The sequence below is a fragment of the Nyctereutes procyonoides genome, unplaced genomic scaffold (genome assembly GCF_905146905.1).
Source record: "Nyctereutes procyonoides isolate TBG_1078 unplaced genomic scaffold, NYPRO_anot_genome, whole genome shotgun sequence".
NCBI lineage: Eukaryota > Metazoa > Chordata > Mammalia > Carnivora > Canidae > Nyctereutes > Nyctereutes procyonoides.
The window spans coordinates 17,335,041-17,357,909 of NW_026575137.1; the positions used below are offsets into that span (position 1 = coordinate 17,335,041).

The 22,869-nt window shown below is 38.7% G+C and overlaps 1 protein-coding gene across 2 annotated transcripts in view; it reads left to right on the forward strand.

Moving 5' to 3' along the window:
• Nucleotides 1–407: 407 nt before the first annotated feature.
• Nucleotides 408–22,869, forward strand: part of ATP6V1C1 (ATPase H+ transporting V1 subunit C1) — a 40,934-nt gene continuing 18,472 nt past the window's right edge. Inside the window, exons 1-4 of one of the 2 annotated variants that reach the window (XM_055303466.1) lie at nucleotides 408–566; nucleotides 4,681–4,759; nucleotides 15,386–15,556; nucleotides 17,064–17,131. In XM_055303466.1, the coding sequence (XP_055159441.1) occupies nucleotides 15,425–15,556; nucleotides 17,064–17,131 (200 nt within the window). In that variant the 5' untranslated portion in view covers nucleotides 408–566; nucleotides 4,681–4,759; nucleotides 15,386–15,424. The remainder of the gene's footprint in view (nucleotides 567–4,680; nucleotides 4,760–15,385; nucleotides 15,557–17,063; nucleotides 17,132–22,869) is intronic. The other variant, XM_055303465.1, reaches the window with a different exon arrangement.

Sequence of the window (22,869 nt, forward strand, 5' to 3'; positions counted from 1 at the left end):
GTGAATCAGCTGAAGTAAACGATTAAGGCTATTACTCAGAAAACGGGGCCGCCCGCAGAAACCCCGCGTGGAGTAGCCCGTGTCGGCTGCTGGACACAAAGCCCGACCCGCAGAAACCTGAAAAAGCGGGGTCGCGTCGGGGACGCTGGCGGTGACGGTCACCAGGGGCGGGCCAGACGGCGCCAGGGCCCGGGGCAGGCGGAGAGCCCCACCCCACCCCACCCCACCCCACCCCACCCGAGCGGCGGCCTCCAGCCCTCCCGGTCTCCCAGGCTGTCGGAAGCTCCGCGCCGCCCCGCCCCGCCCCGCCCCGCCCTCGGCGGACGGTCGCGGCGGCGGCGGCGGCGGCGGCTGCGCAGTGGCGCCCGCGTAGGCGAAGCGGCGCGCGCCGCGGTCAGCTGACTGCTCCGGCTGGCACGTGACTTGCCCCGTAGCGCTGGGGTCGGAAAGCCGTGAGGCCGCCGCTTAGGGCCGGGAGGGATGGAGCGCTGAGCCGTTAACGTCCGCAAGGCTGTCCGCCTCCGTAGCTGTTAGTGAAGCCACTTCGCTGTTTGACAGCTTCCTGGGTCAGTGAGCGATGGCTGCCCCGGGTGGGGAGTCCTGGTCGGGCCGAACCTTGCACCGCGGTCGCCGTCCGGGAGGAACGGGGGTGGGTGCAGGGGCCGAGGCTGTGGCGTTGAAGCTGGCTGGGTGGTTGTGTCTGTTTTCTCGACGCCGGTTTGTTGAAATCTTGCGCGTGGGTTCTTTTTCTGAGGAAGAGGAAGAAGGGAAAAAGAAATGGCCCTAGTAGCCGAGGCAGAAGGAGAAACACTGAGGGTCTAGGACATTTCTCATTAGAAAGGGATGCGGGGGGGGGGGGGAGCGAATCCACGCCCCTTGATCGAGAGGGATGAAATGTGACAGAGTGGCCCAGATGGGGATCTGGGGTGGTGTGTGTGAGGTCACAGCGAGCTCTAGAGCCTTCACTGGGTGTACGCGCTTGTGAGTAGGGAGATGGCAGGTTCAGGGGTCTGGGAGCCCCTCGCTGTAGGCACTGTACTCTCACAGAGGATGCAGGGTCTTTGTAGGCAAGGGAAGGGACAAGAATCCAGAGAACTTAAATCACTTTTTATTAGGATGGGGGAAGGGTAGGCAAGAAACCCCCGTAAAGGAACTTGAGGGGAGAATCCCATAAGGCAAATTGAATCACCTGAGAAACGAGTAAAGAGAAGCTCTTATTCTTTTCAGAGGAAAAAGCTGGTATGTTAGGGAAAAATCAAATATTTCAGTGAGAGCTCAGTACTTAGCACTGCTCTGGGAGTGCAGGAGTGGGGCTGTAAACAGTTCAGCCTTAGGAGTTCCCACCAAGGCTGAGACACAAGACACGTTGAAGTACTATGAGGTTATATGTAATTATAAAAAAAAATGCCAAGTGCTTTGGAATTGTGGAGCAGGGACAGAGGTATGAACTGACGCTATCAGGAAATATCCTGGAGGAAAGATAACTGGGGTTGGAGCTTTGCAAGCCAGTGGGATTTGAACCGGTGGTGAGAAACGAGAACCTTCTAGGTAGGGAAAGCCACAGGATTAGAAGGCCTGAAGATGAGAAGAAAGAGTGCACCTAGGGAAGTTAAAAGTCTAGGTTTGTGGTGGATTTGAATTGCAGAGAAGTGAAAAATAAAGTTGAGGTCAGATAATGAAAGCTTTGGATGATATTTACTCATTCATGCAACTGATCTATATTGAGCTGTATATCAAATACTATGCTGGTACTGAGATTTAGAAAACAGGATCTCTGTCATAGAGCTACAGTCAAGTGGGTGAGATGGGTTTTAGTAAATAATTATGCAAGTGTAAAATGTGCTTGGAAGAAATAAGAGTGGTATGAAAGTTTGTAAAGGACATGGCCTTCATAGAAAGTTCAAAATAGACTTTTTCGTGCATATAACTTTCAAACTGACATCTGAAAAGAGGCTATAAAGGATGTGAAGGCGTGAGTAAAAATGTTCCATACAGAAGGAACAGCGTATGTCAATGCCCTGAAATGTGAAGAGGAATAAAGCTTTTGAGAAGTTGTAGGGGTACTAGCAGGGTCGAATCTGGAGGGAACTATGTGAGAGAGACAGGGGAAGGCTGGGATCAGGCCCAGCAGGGCTTTTATCCTAAAAACAAAGGGAAGCCAGTGAAGATGATAGACAGTAGAGTGAGTTAGACATGTCATTTATGTATGTATGTATGTATGTATGTAGAGAATGTGGAGAGTGCAAAAGTGAATGAGGGGAAATCACTTTGGGAGGACGTTGTTGTAATTCCTGCCAAGAGATGGCAAAGCAATTTAAGTTTCCTCCTATAGGAAATGGAGAGCCGGTGAAGGATTTGAAGGCAGGATACCTTCTCTCTCCACTAAGGAATTAAGGAGTTTTAACCATATTCACTTCTAGAAGAGCTAAGGAGTTGGGGAAGGGAAAGAATGATTAGATTCCATTTTGACCCTTCACTGAGGTACAGTTACAACTACCCCCTCAGCAGCCTTGACAGGGGAGGCTGGATCATTTGGGGGTTGACTGGAGATTCCTTTGTAAAAATCTGTTCTGGCCTTCCAGACTTACCCTTTGGTAATGTTATCTCCTCCTCAATACCTTTTATTGAATAAGAGTAACAGAGTGGATTCCATTACCTTTCATGTTTATTTTGTTCTCATAGGTCTTTGAGAGAGAGTAGATGAAAATGCATTTCATTTTATGGATAGGAACCTATCCAGATCCTTGGAACTAGAAACAGATTTGTCTCAGTCTGGCATAAGTGCCACAGTGTGCTGACTGCTGGTGTATTGTTCCTGCTGATTACCTACATAATACTTAACCACAATCATATCTAGAGAGAAGGATGAGTTTTCCTGAAGTAAGTTGTAATCTTTGATTCAGCACTTTTGGTGAACTTTTTCGATTAGGACACCGTCAAAGGATTTGGCAGTAGTGGTCAGTGTTTTAAAAACTGCTTTTCTGTAAGCTTGGGTAAAGCCAGTCAATTCACAGTTCAGCTGGAGGAGATAATGAGCAACAAAGTGGAGCTCAAAGTGCTTAGGTTGTCAATCACGGTTCTTTGGCAACAAGCAAGTCTCAAGTTGTGCCGAAGACTGAGCCTTGAGGTTGTGTCTTAGAACTCCCAGATCCTTTTCTCTTTTGGTGTATCTTGCAGGGACTAGATAAAATCTAAAGAAACAGTACTCAGGATCAGACTGAAGTAAATGCTGAGAGCTAGGTAATTAGTGTAATTCTGCTTTTAAAACTGGGCAGGAGATACTTGTTTTTAATTGTTGGCATATCAGTCTTAGCAGCCACATTTACACTGGCTTTTACAACCAAAAAAAGAAAAATTAAGGGCTTCAAAAATTTGATTCTGTGATTATTTCCATAACTAATGAAATGATTCTATTGGCCAAAGAACAAAACTGGAATGCCAAAATAAACCTTTGCAGAAGAATTGCTTTGTAGTCCACCAGTTCAGAAGCAGTCTTCCTATTGAACTTGAGTCTGTTTAGGGGCACCTATGGTTTTAAGTATCTCCTAGTTAAATTTTATTCTTGTATGTATTTTGATCTGTCTGCAGAAGTAAATCTTTTTCACCCTTTTTTTTTTTAAAAAAAAGATTTTATTTATTTATTCATGAGAGACACACACAGAGAGGCAGAGACACAGGCAGAGGGAGAAGCAGGCTCCTCACAGGGAGCCTGATGTGGGACATGATCCTGGGACTCCAGGATCATGCCCTGGGCTGGAGGCAGGTGCTAAACCGCTGAGCCACCCGGGCTTCCCGACCTTTTTCACCCTTTGGATGTGGAATTATACGCTATTTTAGTTATAAACTAATTCATGTTAGAGTCTCATTCATTGACATTTTTAAGACATATAGAAACCATTAATATAGTGCCCTTGGAAAGATAGCTTGGTGCATTCTAAAATTTCTTACTGACACGAGTGACCATTGGAACTAGAAATTTCAAAATATAATCTTGATAATGAAGCAAAATTATTTTTCCTGGGAAATATACTTCTAATGTTATATCACTGTGTGAATCTGCTATACATTTATTGAGTTTAAAAAGGAGCCAGGTGGGCAGTGGAGGAGAGGTGCTTTGGTATAATTATAGCAGAGGATGAAAGAGCATTTGGTCTTTATCTAAAATAAGGTGTGTGTAGATTTGAAAGTACAAAAATGGTGTTTTATAGAAAGAAACTGGTGTATTTTTAAAGATACTGCAAGCAAATTGTTGATGAATAGGAAGTTATTTGTAAATTAAGCTGATTAATAGGTGGGTTCACTTTACCATGAAGGGTTTTCTTTATGAACTGGGCTATAGTTCAGTGTTTTTGTCTGGGTGCTACCTACTGGCGTTTTGGACAGAATTGTCTGTTGTGTGGCCGCCCACTTCACTAAATGCAGTTAGCAGCCTCCATGTTGGGAGAACCTAAAATGTTCCGTACATTTCCAAACTCCTCCTGGAGGAGAGAGGTACCATTTGCTTACAAAACACTTGCATGCAATGCTACCATTTATTTGTTGGACAGATATTTGAGTGCATGTTAGATGTTGGGGGTATAGAAGTTAAGAGCAGTGTTTTCATTAGCATGTAAAATGTGTATAGTCAGTGGCTGTGTGATCTTAGGCAGATAATTTCATTAACTCTTCTTTCATCTACAGGTGGGGGTAATAATAACATCTGTGAAGAAAAACACAATTGCATGGCATATTGAAGTGCTTATCACATAGTGCCTGCTCAGTAAGTGGTTGTCACTACAATACAATAAACAGAATCTTAAGCTTACTAGAGTGATGAATTGGGAAAAACGAACTTGTTTTAAGTCTATAACTTGATGAATTTTAGGCCGCATTGTGTTAGAGATATAAGCATCTAATGGTGGAATGTGATATTGTGGTCTAATCACTGTTATAAAATGTCAGCCCAAAAGAAAAGGGAAGTAAGACTTTGGGAACCATGAGTGTAGGTTCAGGGATTCCCCTGGCTTGGAAGGAATTGTTTGTTCTTGGGTCATTGCTGAGTTGCCTGTGGCAGAGAGGAAGTCTCTGGGAGCTGAGGTCTTGATGATTACTTTCCATAATAGGTATACAGTGCTCTCCTTCGATGTCTGCCAATTCATCTAGCTTAATCAGAAATTACAAGAAAATTTCCCTAACTGCCCCTCCTCTGCACATTTCAGTTTTTATGACATGTCTATTGCAAAAGTTAAGGCTTGGCTTTTACAAATTTATTTCCAGTCAACTGTGAAAAAGATGGTAGTTTAGGGGTACCTGGGTGCCTCAGTTAAGCATTGGACTCTGTTTTTCGGCTCAAGTCATGAACTTGCGGGTTATGGGATCAAGTCCTGCATCGGGCTCTGTGCTTAGCTGGGAATTGCTTGAGATTCTCCCTCTCCCTCTCAAATCTTTTAAAAAAAGATGGTAGCTTATAAAATATGTTTATTGAAGAAAACATTGTCTTACATACTTAAATGTATTTATGGCATGAAATTCAGATAATCTGTAATGGGATTATGGAGCAATTTTAAATATTTCAGTTGAAGACAAAGGCAAAAATTAAGATTTATTTAAAGAAGGTATATGTTCTGACAGTTTTTATTTTTATTTTTTTAAACATTTTTTTCTAAATTTATTTATTCAGAGAGAGAGAGAGACTGAGAGGCAGAGACACAGGCAGAGGGAGAAGCGGGCTCCATGCAGGGAGCCTGACACGGGACTCGACCCTGGGTCTCCAGGATCAGACCCCGGGCTGCAGGCAGCGCTAAACCGCTGCGCCACCGGGGGTGCCCGTGTTCTGACAGTTTTTAAATTTCATTCTATATGAATCATGAAACTACTCCTTGAAGGGTAAAATTCTCCTTTTAATTATTGGAAACTTTTAAACAAATTTTAGTATTAGTAGGCCCTTCCCACAATCTCAGCTAAGAGGCTTCTGTTTTGAAGGGCAGAATTTAACATTGAAAGAGGAAACAGTTCTTAGTTTTGATTTGTATGGTGTTAACAATTTCTAAGGTAGGATATGATAACTTTTTTAAATGAATGGATTGTGGTAGATCTTTTGCACTGGTCAGTTCTTTTAAAAGTTGATGTATTGTAGTTGGAATAGAGTGATATTTCACTGACATGTAAGGTATTTCTTCTTGTGCTTGTTGAAATAGGCCACTTTAGTAAACCTGGTATTTTCAAGGACTGAAAAGGAGGTGGTTTTGCATGTAAACCACTTTCAATCTTAATTTATTGTGCAATTTTATTTACTGTGAAAGGTGGTTGCAAAGGACTCTTGATTTCTTGACAGCATTAAAGTGAGGTAAGTATTGGAGCACTTACTGTGTTTATAGCCTGCCATAGAAAGTGTGCAAAAAGTACGTTGATGTATAAGATTTCTAAACTCTACAGAACAAAATAATTTCTGTATTGTAGAACTAGCAATACTGGGGATGTCAATAATGGCAAGTTATGTTTTTTTTAATGCTTTAAAATTTACATTTTATCAATCATGTTAGCATGCCATACATTTCCAAATTAATGACACATGTATGAATATAGGGAACATTTATTCAAGCTCCATCTGATCCTTTTTTTGTTTTTTAACTAAAATGAACATTTATCTCCTTATTACCAATACATTTTCATTGTTGAGCCTACAGGATTACTATAGTCAAACCCTGCTTTCAAGTCTACTTTTTAAAAAATGGAACTTAAAAAGCTGAAAAATATATCTAAAATGAAAATTCACTTTGTGAGATGAATAGCAGAATACTGTAAAGAAAAGTTAGCACCCTAGAAGATAGAGCAAGAGTGTACCTGAACTGAAGCATACCGAAACAACTGAAAAAAATGAATAGAGGCTTTTTGACTTGGAGCAATACTAGGTGGTTTAACATGTGGTTTTTGTCTCAAAAAAAAAAAAAAAAAGATAGGGAAGCAGAAAAAAAATTGAAAAAGATAATGGGTGAATTTTTTTCAAATTTGTTGAAAACTTAACACAGTTTCAAGAAGCTAAGAGAAGTCCAAGCTGTGGAGTAGGCAGATATTCCTTATGCCACGGGAAGCATATTTGTTTTTGAATATTTTATTTATTTATTCATGAGAGACAGAGAGAGACAGAGCTTCTTAGCTACGTACGTAGCTTCTTAGGAAGGAACGTACATGCTAAATCATTCAGTTCAGGAATTCCACTTCCTGATGTTTATGCAAGAGAAATGAAAATACATTTTCACAAAAAGTGTTCATAGCACTTTTGTTGTCAATGGTCCCAAACCAGAAACAGTCTAAATGTCCCATCAGTGGACAGATAAATAAGCAAACTGTAGTATACATTCATGTAATGAAATATTAAACAATAAAACGATGTACCTCTGATAAACATAACATGGACAAATATCAAAGACTTGCTGAGCAAAATGGATCAGGTACAAAAGAGTATATGTTGTATTTTCCATTTACAATGAACTTCTAGATCAGGCAAAACTAATCTCTGGTGTGACAGCAGATCAGCATCTGCTCCGGGCTGGTAGTGCAGTAGGGATTGGCTGGGACTGGCCATGAGGGAAGGCTTTGGGATGACAGAAGTATTTTTAATCTTAGTTGTGGTGGTGGTTATAGATGTGTACATTTGTTAAAAACTCACCAAACTGTACCTTTATAATGAGTGCATTTTGTTGTATATAAATTATATTTCAATAAAGTTGATTTTAAAAAATACATGGGAAGTGAAGAGAGAGCTCTAACCAGTTATAAACCAGGTGCTTTGTATTATCTCATTTAGTCCGCACAGTTATTCATTCAAGAATATTCAGGGATGCCTGGATGGCTCAGTCAGTTAAGTGTCTGACCCTGACTTAGGTCTTGATCTCAGGTCCTGGGATTGAGCCCTGTATTGGGCTCTCTGCTTAGTGGGGAGTCTGCTTCTCCCTCTCCCACTGCCCCTCCCCCCACTCATGAGCATGTGCACTCTCTCTCTGTCTCAAAGTCTTTTTTAAAAAAAATTCAGATACTTTTTGAGGTTCTACATTACTGGCCTCTATGCCAGGCACTGAGGATACTGAGTTGTGAGCAAAAACTGTCATGGTTTCCACGTACTCTAAGGGGCAGTTTATGTGCAAGAAAGACATTAATAAAAAGTGTCCCTCAGGGAAATACTGAAAAGAACACGTTATTAGAGCATATAATACATTTCATTCTTAGCATATATATATGCTGTCGTGATATATGATACATATCATATTTCTAATTTATGAGGCACTTTCTGTGCCTTGGTTCTTTGTAACTACTACTCACCTGATAAGGTTGTTTTAAACATACTAAGTGAGTTAATATATATGAAGTGTTTTGATTAGTGGTAGTAAATAGGAAGTGCCCAGCAAGTATTGGCTGTTATCTTGATGACATTTGACAATTCTAATTACCTAATATTGCAGGGGTACACCTGTAACTAAGGGAACACTGGAGAAGGACAAGGTTTGGGGGAAGAGATTATGAGTTTGACTAGAAATTTGGATTTTAGGATGCTTTTGAGGCATCCAAGTGGAGACATCTTATAGTTGGTTGAGGAGCCTTGTTGGGTACAGCTCTAGATGTAGCAGAGGGGCCTGGGCTGGATATAAAAATTTGGGAGAGTGTTCAGTCTAGCTTGGAATCGCCTTGAATATAGATAACATCTTTAAGAGAAAAAGTATGCACATACCTTTTTTTAATGTTTTAAAGATTTTTAAAAGAATTTTTTTTAGAGAGAGAGACAGACAGCCATGAACAGGAACTGGGGCAGAGAAGAGAAGTGGGCTCCTGGCTGAGGGTGGGGTCCGTCTCGGGGTTTGATCCCACAACCCTGAGATCATGACCTGAGCTGAAATCAAGAGTTGGACGCTTAACTGACTGAGCCACCCAGGCGCCATGTTTACACACACTTATACCCACATATAACAGAGGAACTTAGACCTAGATCTGGGCCTTGAGGAACTCCAGCATTTGATTGGGGTGCCTTTTAATTTTCTCTTTTGCTTAACATATGATTTGTTTGTATTTATGCCTGACTTCCAATATACAAGATGAAATAAAGGGAAATGATTAGGAATAAAAACAGAAGTTATTTGAAGCATTCAGAGGAGGTGGAAATGTCCAGGATTTTGATGAGAAGATAACCGGTGGACACTCAATTTAGATGGTTTCCATGTAGCTGAGAGAAAAGGGGAAATGTGTTTAGCAAGGTGGATTTCATTTTCTTTCTTTTTTTTTTTTTTTTTTGGATTTCATTTTCTGATCCCAAAGAGTACATACGTCTATTCATCTGCAAAGATAAATTTTAGTTGGAACTCTGCTTAAAGTTTCTTAAATTTCAAGGAGAATTTTTTCTCTAATTAATTAAGCTCTACACCCAATGCAAGGCTTGAACTCAGTGACCCCGAGATCAGGTGTCACATCTCTGCCAACTGAACCAGCCAGGCACCCCTTAAGGAAAAAAAGTTGTGTTTTTTTTTTTGTTTTGTTTTAAGATTTTATTTATTTATTCATGAGAGACAGAGGAGAGAGAGAGAGAGAGAGAGAGAGAGAGAGAGAGAGAGAGAGGGAGGGAGGGAGGGAGGGAGGGAGGGAGGGAGGGGCAGAGACAGGCAGAGGGAGAAGCAGGCTTCATGCAGGGAGCCTGACGTAGGACTCGATCCTGGGTCTCCAGGATCACACCCTGGGCTGAAGGTGGTGCTAAACCACTGAGCCACCTGGGCTGCCCAGAAAAATTTTTTTTCTGTGACTTGTGTCCACAGGATAACAGTGGACATTGTTCAGAAATAGAGAAGGATTTTGCAAAAGACTTACTAATGCTGTTCTCATGGTTGGTTCCTTAATGTTCATCATTTTGTTGATTCCTTCCAGCAGCTCTGTGAAGAGATTTGTAGTATTCCACAGATGAGGAAACTAGTGAGTTAGGATTTTAACTATCATGGACTCCAAAGTTTGTACTTTTTTTTTTTTTTCCTCTGATCTCTAGGTCTCTTTTTAAATTTAAATTTTATCTCCAGGTCTCTTGAATCTTTTATTTTATTTTATTTTATTTTATTTTATATTTTATTTTAATTTAATTTATTTTATTTTATTAATTTAATTTAATGTAATTTAATTTAATTTTATTTTATTTTACTTTTTTGTTTGGAGGTATCATTGTTCCTTCTGGGAGCTAGGATTGTTTGGGGATGCTGAGTGTTGCTGTTTTAGAAATTGTGATGATCCTGGATGAATAGAAAAGGGAAGGGAAGCTCAGAGCAGGTCCCTTTATCTAGCAGAATTCCTTGGGCATACAGGTTGCTTGGAGCCTGGAAGGAAACAGGACAAAAAGGTTTAAGGTTACATCTCTCCAAATAGGAGAGCTCAGGTGGGTCTGAGTGCAGAACATTTTCTTCTAGCATGACACAATAGAAAGAACATAGCCTTTACAGTCAGACATAGTGAGATTTGAACCCCATTTGCCGCTTGTGTAACCTTGGTAAATTAGTAACCTCTCCAAGTACTGCCTAGCTCATAGGGCTGTCTTTAGAATTAAACGAGGTAGCAGAGGAGTTTTGTATTAACACAGTACCAAAAATAGAGGACACCTCTTCCCCCTCATTGCCAAACAGACCCTAGAGAGGGCTCTAGTTGAAAGATGGAATTAGAGAACTTTCTGTATGTTTCCTAGACATTTCTAAGTTTATTATTTTTCTAATAATCTCTATACCCAGCATGAGGCTTAAACTCACACCCTGAGATAAAGTTGCATGTTCCACTGACTGAGTCAGCCATGGCACCTCTTTTCTTTTCTTTTCTTTTCTTTTCTTTTCTTTTCTTTTCTTTTCTTTTCTTTTCTTTTCTTTTCTTTTCTTTTTTCTTTTCTTTTCTTTTCTTTTTTTTAAAGATTTTATTTATTTATTCATGAGAGAGAGAGAGAGGCAGAGACATTAGGCAGAGGGAGAAGCAGACTCCATATAGGGAGCCCGACGTGGGACTCGATCCTGGGACTCCAGGATCACACCCTGGGCTGAAGGCAGGCGTTAAACCGCTGAGCCACCCGGGGATCCCATGGCACCCCTTTCTTAGGCATTACTAGACTCTACTTTTGCTTAGGATTATCATGACATTATTTCATTTGATCCTGATGCGAGCTCAATGAAATAGTACGGCAGGTATTTATAGATAAGTGGGGTCCTTTTTCTTATTTCTTGAAATACTTTGGAAACCTGTTGGATGAAAATGATTTTCTAGAACTCGAAATGGTATAATAGGTAATCTGTTGTAATAGCTCATATTATTTTAGTCTTTGAAGAAGCTGCAATTTGGGTAACTTTAAAATAAGAACTTAACAATTGATTAATCACCTGCTATTTGGGGGGAGAAAAAGTATAAAATATCATCAGATATACTTTAACAGAGCCATTTGTATAGATAATTATAATAAAACCTCAAATTTCCAAAAACTACCATCACATAGAAAGATCTGGATTACTAAAAGAAGTTTAAAGATATTATTGGATTCTCTAATCTGCCAAGAATTTTAAAGTTCATTGTAGTCGTGTAATTGGTGTTTGGGCTAAGAAAGCTAGATTTGATAGGTGCAAGAATATTAGATGGAGGAGACCAGAGATAGGGAAAAGCCAAAGCTGAAGTGGCCAAAGGCAAGTGAAAAGATAACAAGATTTGGAGCAGGTAAAGTGACCTAGGTACAGTAGAGAATAGGATTAGGGGATGACAGGGAAGCAGGAGATAGACTCACAACATTTCATAAGGAATTTAATTTTAGGGATCCCTGGGTGGCGCAGTGGTTTGGCGCCTGCCTTTGGCCCAGGGCGCGATCCTGGAGACCCAGGATCGAATCCCACATCGGGCTCCCGGTGCATGGAGCCTGCTTCTCCCTCTGCCTGTGTCTCTGCCTCTCTCTGTCTCTCTGTGACTATCATAAATAAAAAATTTAAAAAAAAAAAAGGAATTTAATTTTAAAAAACGACTTACTGAGTTGGATTCTGTAGTTTATATAGGTGTAGCCCAAGCTTTTACTTTTACAACCTTATGTGATTAGAATTGCTGAATATGTTGACCCTAAAATATTTTTTAAATATTCTGAGACATCAAGAAGGTTTTTGTTCAATATATCATTATACTTGGGCATAACATAATATAAACAGAAAACATTTTTACTAGTATTAAAACAAAAGTTGTGCTCAGAGGATTAGTGTAGTAACAATACTGCTTTATTCTCTGGATATTCCATTTGGAAGCTCATTAAAATTATAATTTTCAGAAATTTGCTAAGCATTGTTTTATCACAAAGGAATTACATTCTTATAAAAATACTTAATTTTGAAGTATTTCAAGTATACAGAAAAGCTCAAATATTTCAGATTGACAGACATCCATGTACTTACTACTTAGATTTAATAGGTATTAATATTTTGCCATATTTGTCCCAGAAAGTTTTTAAAGAAATCTTAAATACATATCTAAAGCACTTTTCTCCCATGCATATCTCTGTACTTTCTGTAAAGACGTAATTGAACAAAGTATACCATCGTGTGGGAATTTAAGTTGGTAACTGCTTTGGAGAACAGTTTGACAGTACCCAGCAAAGTTGAAGATGGTTTTTGTCAGTTATCTCATGTGTAACAAACCAACCCAAACTTTAGTGGCTTAAAACAGTGATTTCTTGTTTCTCCTGATTCTGTGGGTTGTCTCAGTGCGTCTTTTGCTTGTTTCACTTGGGCTTGTTGGTGAGGCTGCATTCAGTTGGAATATTGACTATGCTGGAAGTTTCAAGAAACTCAGCTATTTTGCAGTTTATGCTGTTTGTCAGCCCCGGTGTTGCTGTTTCTCGGCCATGTGGCCTCTTATTTTCCAGTAGACTAGAGTACATGGCGTCCTTCCATGGTTGTCTGAGGACTATCCAAGAAACAGAAGTGGAAGTTGCAAGGCCTTTTGAGTCCTGGGCTCTGAAATCACATAGTGTAGCTTCCTTGAGTTTTTTTTTTGGTCAGAATAAGTCACAAAGCCAGCCCAAATTCAACATTAGGGGAAATAAAATCCACCTTTTGATGGGTGGAGTGGCAGTCACATTGCATAGGAGCATGGAAAGATTTGTCAACATCTATATCATACGCATTTAGCTGTTTTACTTCTATCTGTCCTTTCACAAAAACAGACATGCACAAATTTGTTCACTGCAGAATTGTTTGTAATAGCAAAAAAGTAAAATGTGACTATCCTTCCAAAGGAAAATGAATGATAAATTTTAGGTTATTCATAAAATACCGTATAGCAATTAAAATGAAGGAACTACACATGTGGATCACCTTGAATAATTCTAAAAACAGGTTGAATGAAAAAATTAAATTGGAAAAGAATACAGATAGAATGATCTTTATATAATAGCTTTAAAATTTAACATTTGAAGTTTCTCAGTCTAGTGATGGTTTTGTTTTTGCTTTTGCTTCCAAGTCAAAGCTTATCTTTGGATGGCTTTAGAACTTGGTGCTCTGAGTGGCTTCCTTCTATGGATGGCCAGTTAAGCTGTACTATTTCCTGGCCAGACTGAATGCTTTGTCTTGGCTTGCCATCACTAACAAGCCTGTGTTTAATTTGTTGACCATTTGCCAGAGTATAGCTCTTTTTTTTTTTTTTATTCATGAGAGACAGAGAGAGAGAGAGAGACAGAGAGAGACAGAGACACAGGCAGAGGGAGAAGCAGGCTCATTCAGGGAGCCCGATGTGGGATTCGATCCCAGGACTCCAGGATCATGGGCCAAAGGCAAGCGCTAAACCGCTGAGCCACCCAGGCATCCCAAGTATAGCTCTTAAGTGCATCTTTATCATTAACTTTGGGAAAATCATTTTAGAGTAGAATTTTTGAGATAGTCATTTGATACTACCATCTATATTTATACCAGTTTAACCTATCTGAATTTCTTATATGTAAATGTTGAGGATAATATGTATCTCATACAGGTGTTGAATGTATAAAACACTTACAACAGTACCTGGTATATAGTAGATGCTCTATAAACAGAAATTGGAAAAAAATAAGTATATAGAATGGCATCTGTGTTCACCTTCAGTTGTATAATAATTGCATAGGATTACTTTCATTACAATTCTAAAAATAGGTTGAGTGAAATTAATAAAAGTCCATTACGACTATAATACTTTACATTTTAAAGGAAATTTAAATTTACAAATCTTTTCACATTCATTATATGATTTTGTTATCAGGACAACTCTGTAAGGCAGTCATTTTCTATTTAGGAGACCGTAAACAGTCACTGGTAGTAAGAAAGTTTATGGTGGTTCTAATGAAGACATATTAAAGTGGAAATAATGGTACAGTAATATTTTTGGTGTTTTTATGTTTTTGTGTACTTTACCTACTTAGATTCTGAACAGATTTGGCTCTGGGCTTTTGTTTTTCTTGTGAGAGGGAGGGAGAAATGGAGGGAGATTGTAGAAGAGGGTTAGTTGTGTCTTAATGGAACTCTTTGGAAAGGGGATCCACAGCCTCTCACTCAGATCCAGTATCACTGCCCCCCAATCATATTTTTATGTGTAAGGCCAATTGGCAAGTTTTTTTTTTTCAAATTTGCAAACCTCTGATGGCAGCTAAATATATGCCAGGGTTTTGAGAAGATTCCTTTATGTCAAATATGGATTAAAGTTAATGACCCACTTGGCTAATAACTTTGTAGGATTTGCTAAGTAAGATGTGACAAATTTATTTGGTGGCTACTGTTCAGTTCCTCCCCAAAGGTAAAAGTTACGTATGTTTTTAAATTTCCTATTTTGGTTTTATGTTTTCAAAGTTTAAGATAAATCTATACATTTATGACTTTCCTACTTTTGTGAAATGAAACTTGTTGGTAGCTGGTATTTTTGAGTAGTCTCACTTTGAATAATTCCCATTTTAGGATGTTTTGTAATTTAACAATACTAGATATTTCATGTGTTCGGTCTTTTTTTTTTTAATTTATTTATTCATTCATTCAGAGAGAGCAAAGAGAGAGGCAGAGACACAGGCAGAGGGAGAAGCAGGCTCCATGCAGGAAGCCCGACGTGGGACTCGATCCCGGGTCTCCAGGATCACACCCCAGGCTGCAGGCGGCGCTAAACCGCTGCACCACAGGGGCTGCCCATGTGTTTGGTCTTTATCATTTTTTCCCTCATAACATAAAAATAAATCTCCTTTTACCACTTATGTGGATTTACTTCCAGATAAGTAAATTTGACTTTGTTTGGGATCATCTGCCAGTGTTGGATTAGTTTTGAAACAGGTTAATATTTATCACTTATCCTGTGACTCTGAAATACTTTAGAAACAAATGGTATTAAAGATATTTTTTGTTTGTTTTGTTTTACCTTTCAGAGTCACTCTTGATTTTGGAAGAAATACTTGGTAACAAATATGACTGAGTTCTGGCTTATATCTGCTCCTGGGGAGAAAACATGTCAGCAAACTTGGGAGAAATTGCACGCGGCAACTTCGAAGAACAATAATCTTGCTGTTGCTTCAAAGTTTAACATTCCTGACTTAAAGGTAAAACTGCATGGTGCAGAATAGCATATGAGTTCATCATGAAGAGGACAGTTGTCTCTGCTTACCTTTTGGGAGAAATGAGTTATCTGGGTTCCTTCAAAAAAGCTTATTTCTAGGGATGCCTGGGTGGCTCAGCGGCTGAGCACCTGCCTTCGGCCCAGGGCATGATCCTGGAGTCCCAGGATCGAGTCCCACATTGGGCTCCCTTCATGGAGCCTGCTTCTCTCTCTGTCTCTCTCTCTCTCTCTCTCTCTCTCTGTGTGTGTCTCTCATGAATATATAAATAAAAATCTTAAAAAAAAAAGGCTCATTTCTAGCCATTGGCATAATTGAAAATTTATCTTGTTCTTTCTAATCTTCAGATTTTAAATAATGGGGAAATTGAGATTTTAAAAGTAAACTACCAAAATGAGATAACATTTTTTAAACCTTTGTGCTTCTTGACAGGATGAGCACTGGGTGTTATTCTGTATGTTGGTAAATTGAACACCAATAAAAATTAATTTATTAAAAAAAAACCTTTGTGCTTTTCTAAATTGTAATTTAAACTAATGAGAAATCTTATGAAAATATTTGATATATTACATTCATGAATACAATCTTCAGAAATGAACAATCGTAGTTATACCTATTCTTTTTTTTTAATATTTTATTTATTTATTTATTCACAGAGAGAGAGAGAGGCAGAGACACAGGCGGAGGGAGAGAGAAGCAGAGACACAGGTCTCCAGGATCACGCCCTGGGCCACAGGCAGCACTAAACCGCTGCGCCACTGGGGCTGCCCAGTAATACCTATTCTTAAATATCACAGTGAACCTAGTTTTTTGCTTTAGTTATGTATGTATGTATTTATTTATTTAATTAATTAATTTTTTTTTATTTTTTTGCTTTTAAATTCATATAATGTTCAGTAATGTTGTCAGTGTTTTTACCATTGTACCCCTTTAATCATACTTGGCACATCTCGCGTAAGTTATTTCACGTAGTTAATTTATTTAACATTTATTGAAGATCTGTAACCCAGCAGCCTCAAAGGGAAGCAAGCTATCAGTAATTTTATAGAATGGAAAAAATCATGATATTTTTATTTTACTGGTTAACATAGTATTCATTTAAGAAATACTTAAAATTGCTGGTTCTTAATATTTTTGTAGCTACGAATTCCTTTGAGACACTGATAGTCATGGACCCTTAGTTAAGAGCTGCTGTTGTAAACCATGACTTTAAATGATCCACCCGTCACTGGGCAGTTCCTGCAGAGGCATAGGCCTGCCATTATGGAATCTGCACGTCTTAAATAGTGTTGTACCCATGAATTAAAGGATTAGCTTGTACATGTAAATAGCTCTGAAATGTCTGTGCTACCCACACTTGCACATTATGAAGTAAAATACAGAAAAACTTAAGATTTGTGGGCCCTTCAAGATGTTGTATCACCTTGTTAAAAAAAAAAAAAAGAGGGGAGAAATGAAACCTACGTAGTAAAATGCTGTATTTCCCTCATAGGTTGGCACATTGGATGTCTTGGTTGGCTTGTCCGACGAACTGGCTAAACTGGATGCATTTGTAGAAGGGTAATGTACTTATATGCATAGACTAGAGCTAAATGAGAGTCACTTATCCAGCTACTTGGACATTGGATTTATACCCATATGTATACTCTGCTTATTGGAATGGTTTTAGAAAATAATCTTTTTTTTTCTTCGTAAATCTTTATGAAGGTACAATTTATATACAATAAAATATACCTGAAGTAGAAAATGGTGACTATCTTTTTAATATTTTTTATTGAGATATAATTTACATACCATGCAGGGATGCCTGGGTGGCTCAGCAGTGGAACAGTCTGCCTTTGGCTCAGGGTGTGATCCCATTCAGGGGATCAAGTCCCACATTGGGCTCCCTATAGGGAGCCTACTTCTCCCTCTTCCTATGTCTCTGCCTCTCTCTGTCTCTCATGAATAAATAAAATCTTTTAAAAAAAGAAAAATTTACATACCATGCAGTTCACCTATTTCAAGTGTACAGTGTGCACACTTGAAGTATACAGTAATTTTTAGTATGTCACAGAGTTGTGCAGCCATTGCCATAATCAGTTACAGTATATTTTCATCTCTTTCCCATTACTACCATTACAAACTCCTATTCCTTGTCCCCCTTACTCCCCACCCACTAATCTATTTTCTTACATATCTATAAGATTTCCTTATTCTGGACATTTCATTTAAATGAAATTTTACATATGTGGTCTCTTGTGACTGGCTTCTTTTCCTTGGCTTAATATTTCAAGATTTATCCATGTTGTAGCATGTATTGATATTATTTCAACCAAAGAATATTCCATTATACAAATATACTGTATTTTATTAATCTGTTTATCAGTTGGTGGACATTTAGGTTATTTCCACTTTTTGGCTAATAATAATGCTGGCATGAATATTTGTGTACAAGTTTTTGTATGTTCCTATGTTTTCATTTCTCTGGAGTATGTACCTAGGAGTGGAGTTACTGGGTCATACAGTAGCTCTATTTTTAACAGTTTGAGGAACTTCCAAACTGTTCTTCAGTGTGGCTGCACCATTTTATAGTCCCACTAGCAGTGTATAGACGTTCTAATTTCTCCACATTGTTGACTAACTTGTTACTATTCATCTTTTTTATTATAGCCATCCCAGGGGATATGAAGTATTTTATTGCATTTTTCAGTTTGTATTTCCCTAATGACTAGTGATGTGCTGAACATCTTTTCATACATTTACACTTGCCATTTATGTTTCTTCTTTTGAGAAATGTCTTTTGGATCCTTTGCTCATTTTTTCATTGTCTTGTCTTTTTGTTATTGTAAGAGTTCTTTATATATTCTAGAGACAAGTCACTTAATCAGATATGATTTGCACATATTTTCTTTCATTCTGTGGGTTGTCTTCACTTTCTTGATACTGTCCTTTGAGGCACAATTTTTTTTTAAGATTTATTTATTTATTTTAGAGAGAGAGCATATATGTAAGCAGGAGGAGGGGCAGATGGAGAGGGAGAGAATCTCAAGCAGACTCCCCACTGAACACTGCAGGGCTTGCTTTCAGACCCTGAGATCATGACCTGAGCTGAAATCAAGAATCAGCTTGATTAACTGATTGAGCCACCCAGGTGCCCCCCCCCCCCATTTTTAAATTTTTTTTTAAGTAATCTCTACACCTAGTGTGGGGCTTGAACTCACGACCCCGAGATCAAGAGTCACATGCTTCACTGACTGAGCCAGCTAGGTGCCCCTGAATCATAACATTTTTAATTTTAATATCCAGTGTTATTTTTTGTTGCTTGTGTTTTTAATATCATGTTTAAGAAATCATTACCTAATTTAAGGTGACAGTTTTATAGCTATATTTTCTTCCATGAGTTTGAGTTTTAGCTTTTACATTAGGTCTTACATCTTTTTTTTTTTTTTTTTAAGATTTTATTAATTTTATTTAGAGAGTGAGTGAATGTAGGCAAGGGAAAGGTAGAGGGAAAGAGAATCTCAAGCACTCCATGCTGAGTAGGAAGACCGATGCAGGGCTCAATCCTATAAACCTGAGATCATCTGAGCCAAAATCAATAGTCAGACATTTAACTGACTGAGCCACTCAGGTTTTCCAGATCTTACATCCTTTTTGAGTTTTGTATATGATGTGAGGTAGGAGTCCCAAATTCATTTTTTTGTGTGAGCACCATTTGTTGAAAAGACTATTTTTTCTCTATTGAATTGTCCTGGCATCCTTGCTGAAAACCATCTGAACATGAATGTGGGACCTTATTTCTGGACTCTCAGTTTTATTTTATATTTCCTTATTTCTGTCTTTATGCCAGTACCACATTGTCTTGATTATTGTAGCTTTGTAGTAAGTTTTGAAATTAGAATGTTTTTCGTTTTCAAGGTTGTCTTGGCTATTCTTATTCCTTTCATTTTCATATGAATTTCAGGATTATCGTGTCAAATTTCTGCAAAGAATTCAGCTCAAGTTTTTATGGGGATTGTGTTGAATTTGTAGGTCAGTTTGGGGAGTATTGCCATCCTAGCAATTTTAAGTCTTTGATTTATGAACATAAAATGTTATGCCATTGCCATTTATTGAAGATAGTGATGCTCTTGTGTTTAAAATTCAATTATAGTAAAAAAAAAAAAGGTTTTTCTAAACTAGTTTTAGTCAGGACACCTGGGTGGCTCAGTGGTTGAGTGTCTGCCTTTGGCTCTGGTCATGATCCCAGGTTCCCGGAATTGAGTCCCACATCGGGCTCCATGTGGGGAGCCTGCTTCTCTCTTTGCCTGTGTCTCTGCCTCTCTCTCTCTCTCTCTCTCTCTCTCTCTCTCTCTCTCTCTCGCTCTCTGTCTCACACGAATAAATAAATACAATCTTTAAAACAAACAAACAAACAAAAAAAACTAGAGTTAGTCACTTCTGAAATTTACTTGCTCTGTATTTTAGCTGAAGATGGATAGGGAATCCTTGATCACTTTTTGCATTTTGATTAGTTGGCAGAACCAGTCTTCATTCCTTTGACTCTTGAAATACAGAGCTTTTAAATACTTAGGGTTTGGGTAAATAGGTATGATTTTGTAAAATTCAGAATTTTGGAGAATCTTAGAAATATATATTTGATTGAAGCTTTAAGGGAACTTTTGAAGTCTTTGGAAGAGTTTCCCATGTATGGTATTAGGCTTTTCTTTATTGATGGAACTGCCATAATGCAGTGTCTGTGAGCAATAGAGGCTGATGTTGCAGAGAGACCTTTTAACAGAGCAGCGTGTGGTAAGTAAATAGACCTAAACATGTACTGATGGTCTTTAATATTGGAGGCAAAAAATCCAGTTAGGAAACAGGTTTACAGTAGACTAAGGCACTTGGCAATAAAATGAGTAAAAGGATGATAGAAAAAGTAACAAGAGTACTTTACAGGTAGTAATTCCATACATTCATTATAGGGCAAATGTGAAAATAACTATTGATGATATTCTCAGAGTACTAATAGATATCAATCATCACTTGGTTTCCTGATAACACATTTTTAATTGAGAAAATGTTTGAGGAAACTCTTTGTAGTTGCCATCCCTGAGGTGATTATCTTCCCTATAGTCCCATCCCCTCATTACAGTTTCAGGTCGTGACAGCCAGAGACATGAAGAAGGGAGGTCCCTGAGAATCTAATTATTTGGATCCTTTTTAACCACCTTGATGACTCTATAGGTCTTTCTTTAAATTGTCATTGGAATGTCCTGAATATAGTGTAAGATTTGCTCACAATTTTTAGGGAGGGGTCTGGAAAATATTTAGGATAAGTGTAGTTCATTTAGTTGTGGAATTAAGTTACCTGTGCAGTTCGTCCCCTTCTTGTCTTTTGTTAGTTTTTCTGAAACATATGAGGAATTTATAAATTTTGTAGTTGTTAGACCTTGGGAGAATTGACAGATGGTGGCTTAATGATTTAAAGTTCCAGTTTTAAAGTCTGAACATTGTCATATGTGAAGTAAATGACAGTACTTATCAAGTAATCAGAGCAGTTTTTAAGGTGACCATGTGTACTTTGACATAGATACTCTTAGATGCACAGGGAGATTGGGAAAGTTCTGAATTACAAACTAAGTTTATAAATTCGACACTAGGCAGTTCTACACTGAACTATTTCTATGGCAAACATGAGCATTTTTGCATGTTCATAGCAAATGGTTCTGTTCACAAGATGCTTGTGAAATTATACAGGAATAATGGCTTATCTCCTTTGAAGGGATAAGTGAATTTTGGAGATAAAGCCAAGTGTATGTACAAATTCCAAGTTAAATGTGTTAAAGACTTAGTCACTTACATCATTTTTTCTACAGTTCTACTTTGTTAGGTTTGAGGTCATTTAGCATAGGATTTTTTCTGGCCCTTATTGGTTCATATTGCAGGAGTTGCTTTTTCTTTTTTCTTTTTTTCTCTAAAGATTGATTAGAGAGAGAGCATGCATGCACATTCGCACACATGCACTCTTTTAAGAATTAGGAACACAAAAGCATCTAAGACCAGCAGACGGAGAGACTCTCACACTCCCCACTGAGTGCAGAGCCAGGAGTGGGGCTCCTCCCACGGACCCATGAGATCATGACCTAAACCAAAACCAAGAGTCCTACGTTCAGCTGACTGAGCCACCCTGGCATCCCTTGGAGAAGTTTCTTAATTTGTCTGCCTGTTTACCCTCCCTGACATTGAGCATATGGTCCTTAGATTAAGTGTCCAAAACCCTGTTTTGACCTTGTCACACTTCTCTGACTTCAGAGGCTATCTGCAGTATGGCCCCAGGCTACCTTCCCCTAGCCTAACCTCCCCTTCTCAGCATAGCACTCTCGGTAGTCTGGATCCTGCCCTTGCTTTTCTGCCCCTCCCAATTTTGACTTAAAGGGTGCCCTGCAGCAAGAATGTTCTTTCTTTCCATCTGGTCATCCTTTCAGAACTATTCCTGTACTTCATTGCCCTGCTCTTGAGTCATGCTTTTTTGATTACAGTAGCTGGAAGTGATCCCTTTTTCCTTTATGCTTCTCTCGCTATAACTTGGTATTCTCTGCTGACCTTTAACCACAGATTGCTTTGTATTTAGTTATTTGTGTCTTTTGATATCTCTCCCAATTCAATTTTTTTTTAAAGATTGTATTTATTCATGAAAGAGAGAGAGAGAGAGAGGCAGAGACACAGGCAGAGGGAGAAGCAGGCTCCATGCAGGGAGCCCGACGTGGGACTTGATCCTGGGTCTCCAGGATCACGCCCTGAGCCAAAGGCAGGCGCTAAACCACTGAGCCACCCAGGGATTCCCACTCTCCCAATTCGGTTTTAAGCAATGTGAAAGTGATTTTTTTTTTCTTTTCTTCTTCTTCTTCTTCTTTTTTTTTTTTTTTTTTTTTGGTCTTGTATGCTTTTGTGTCCCACTCAAGGCCTAGAAGCAGACATGGAAATGGAGAAAACACCAAAGTCCAGATGCCATGTTTCTAGTTGCAACTCTGCCATTAGCTAGTTTTGTGACTTTTGACTTTTTGTGATTAAGTCACTTACCAACTCTTTATATTTTGGTGTCTTTAACATAAAATGTGAAGGGTTTGAGAAGGTGATATCCAGATGCTTCAGTAGTTATGGCACTGTGGTTTCTCTTTAGCATTGTTCCTTGAACATAGATGTTCAATAAATAGTGAATGAATAAATAATCCAATACCTCATTTTTCATCATTACTGTTGCCTACCAGATCTCTTGTTCTAAGTGAAAGCATATAATTGGTGAATACTAGCTTCCAGCCTCTGTCCTTTGTTCT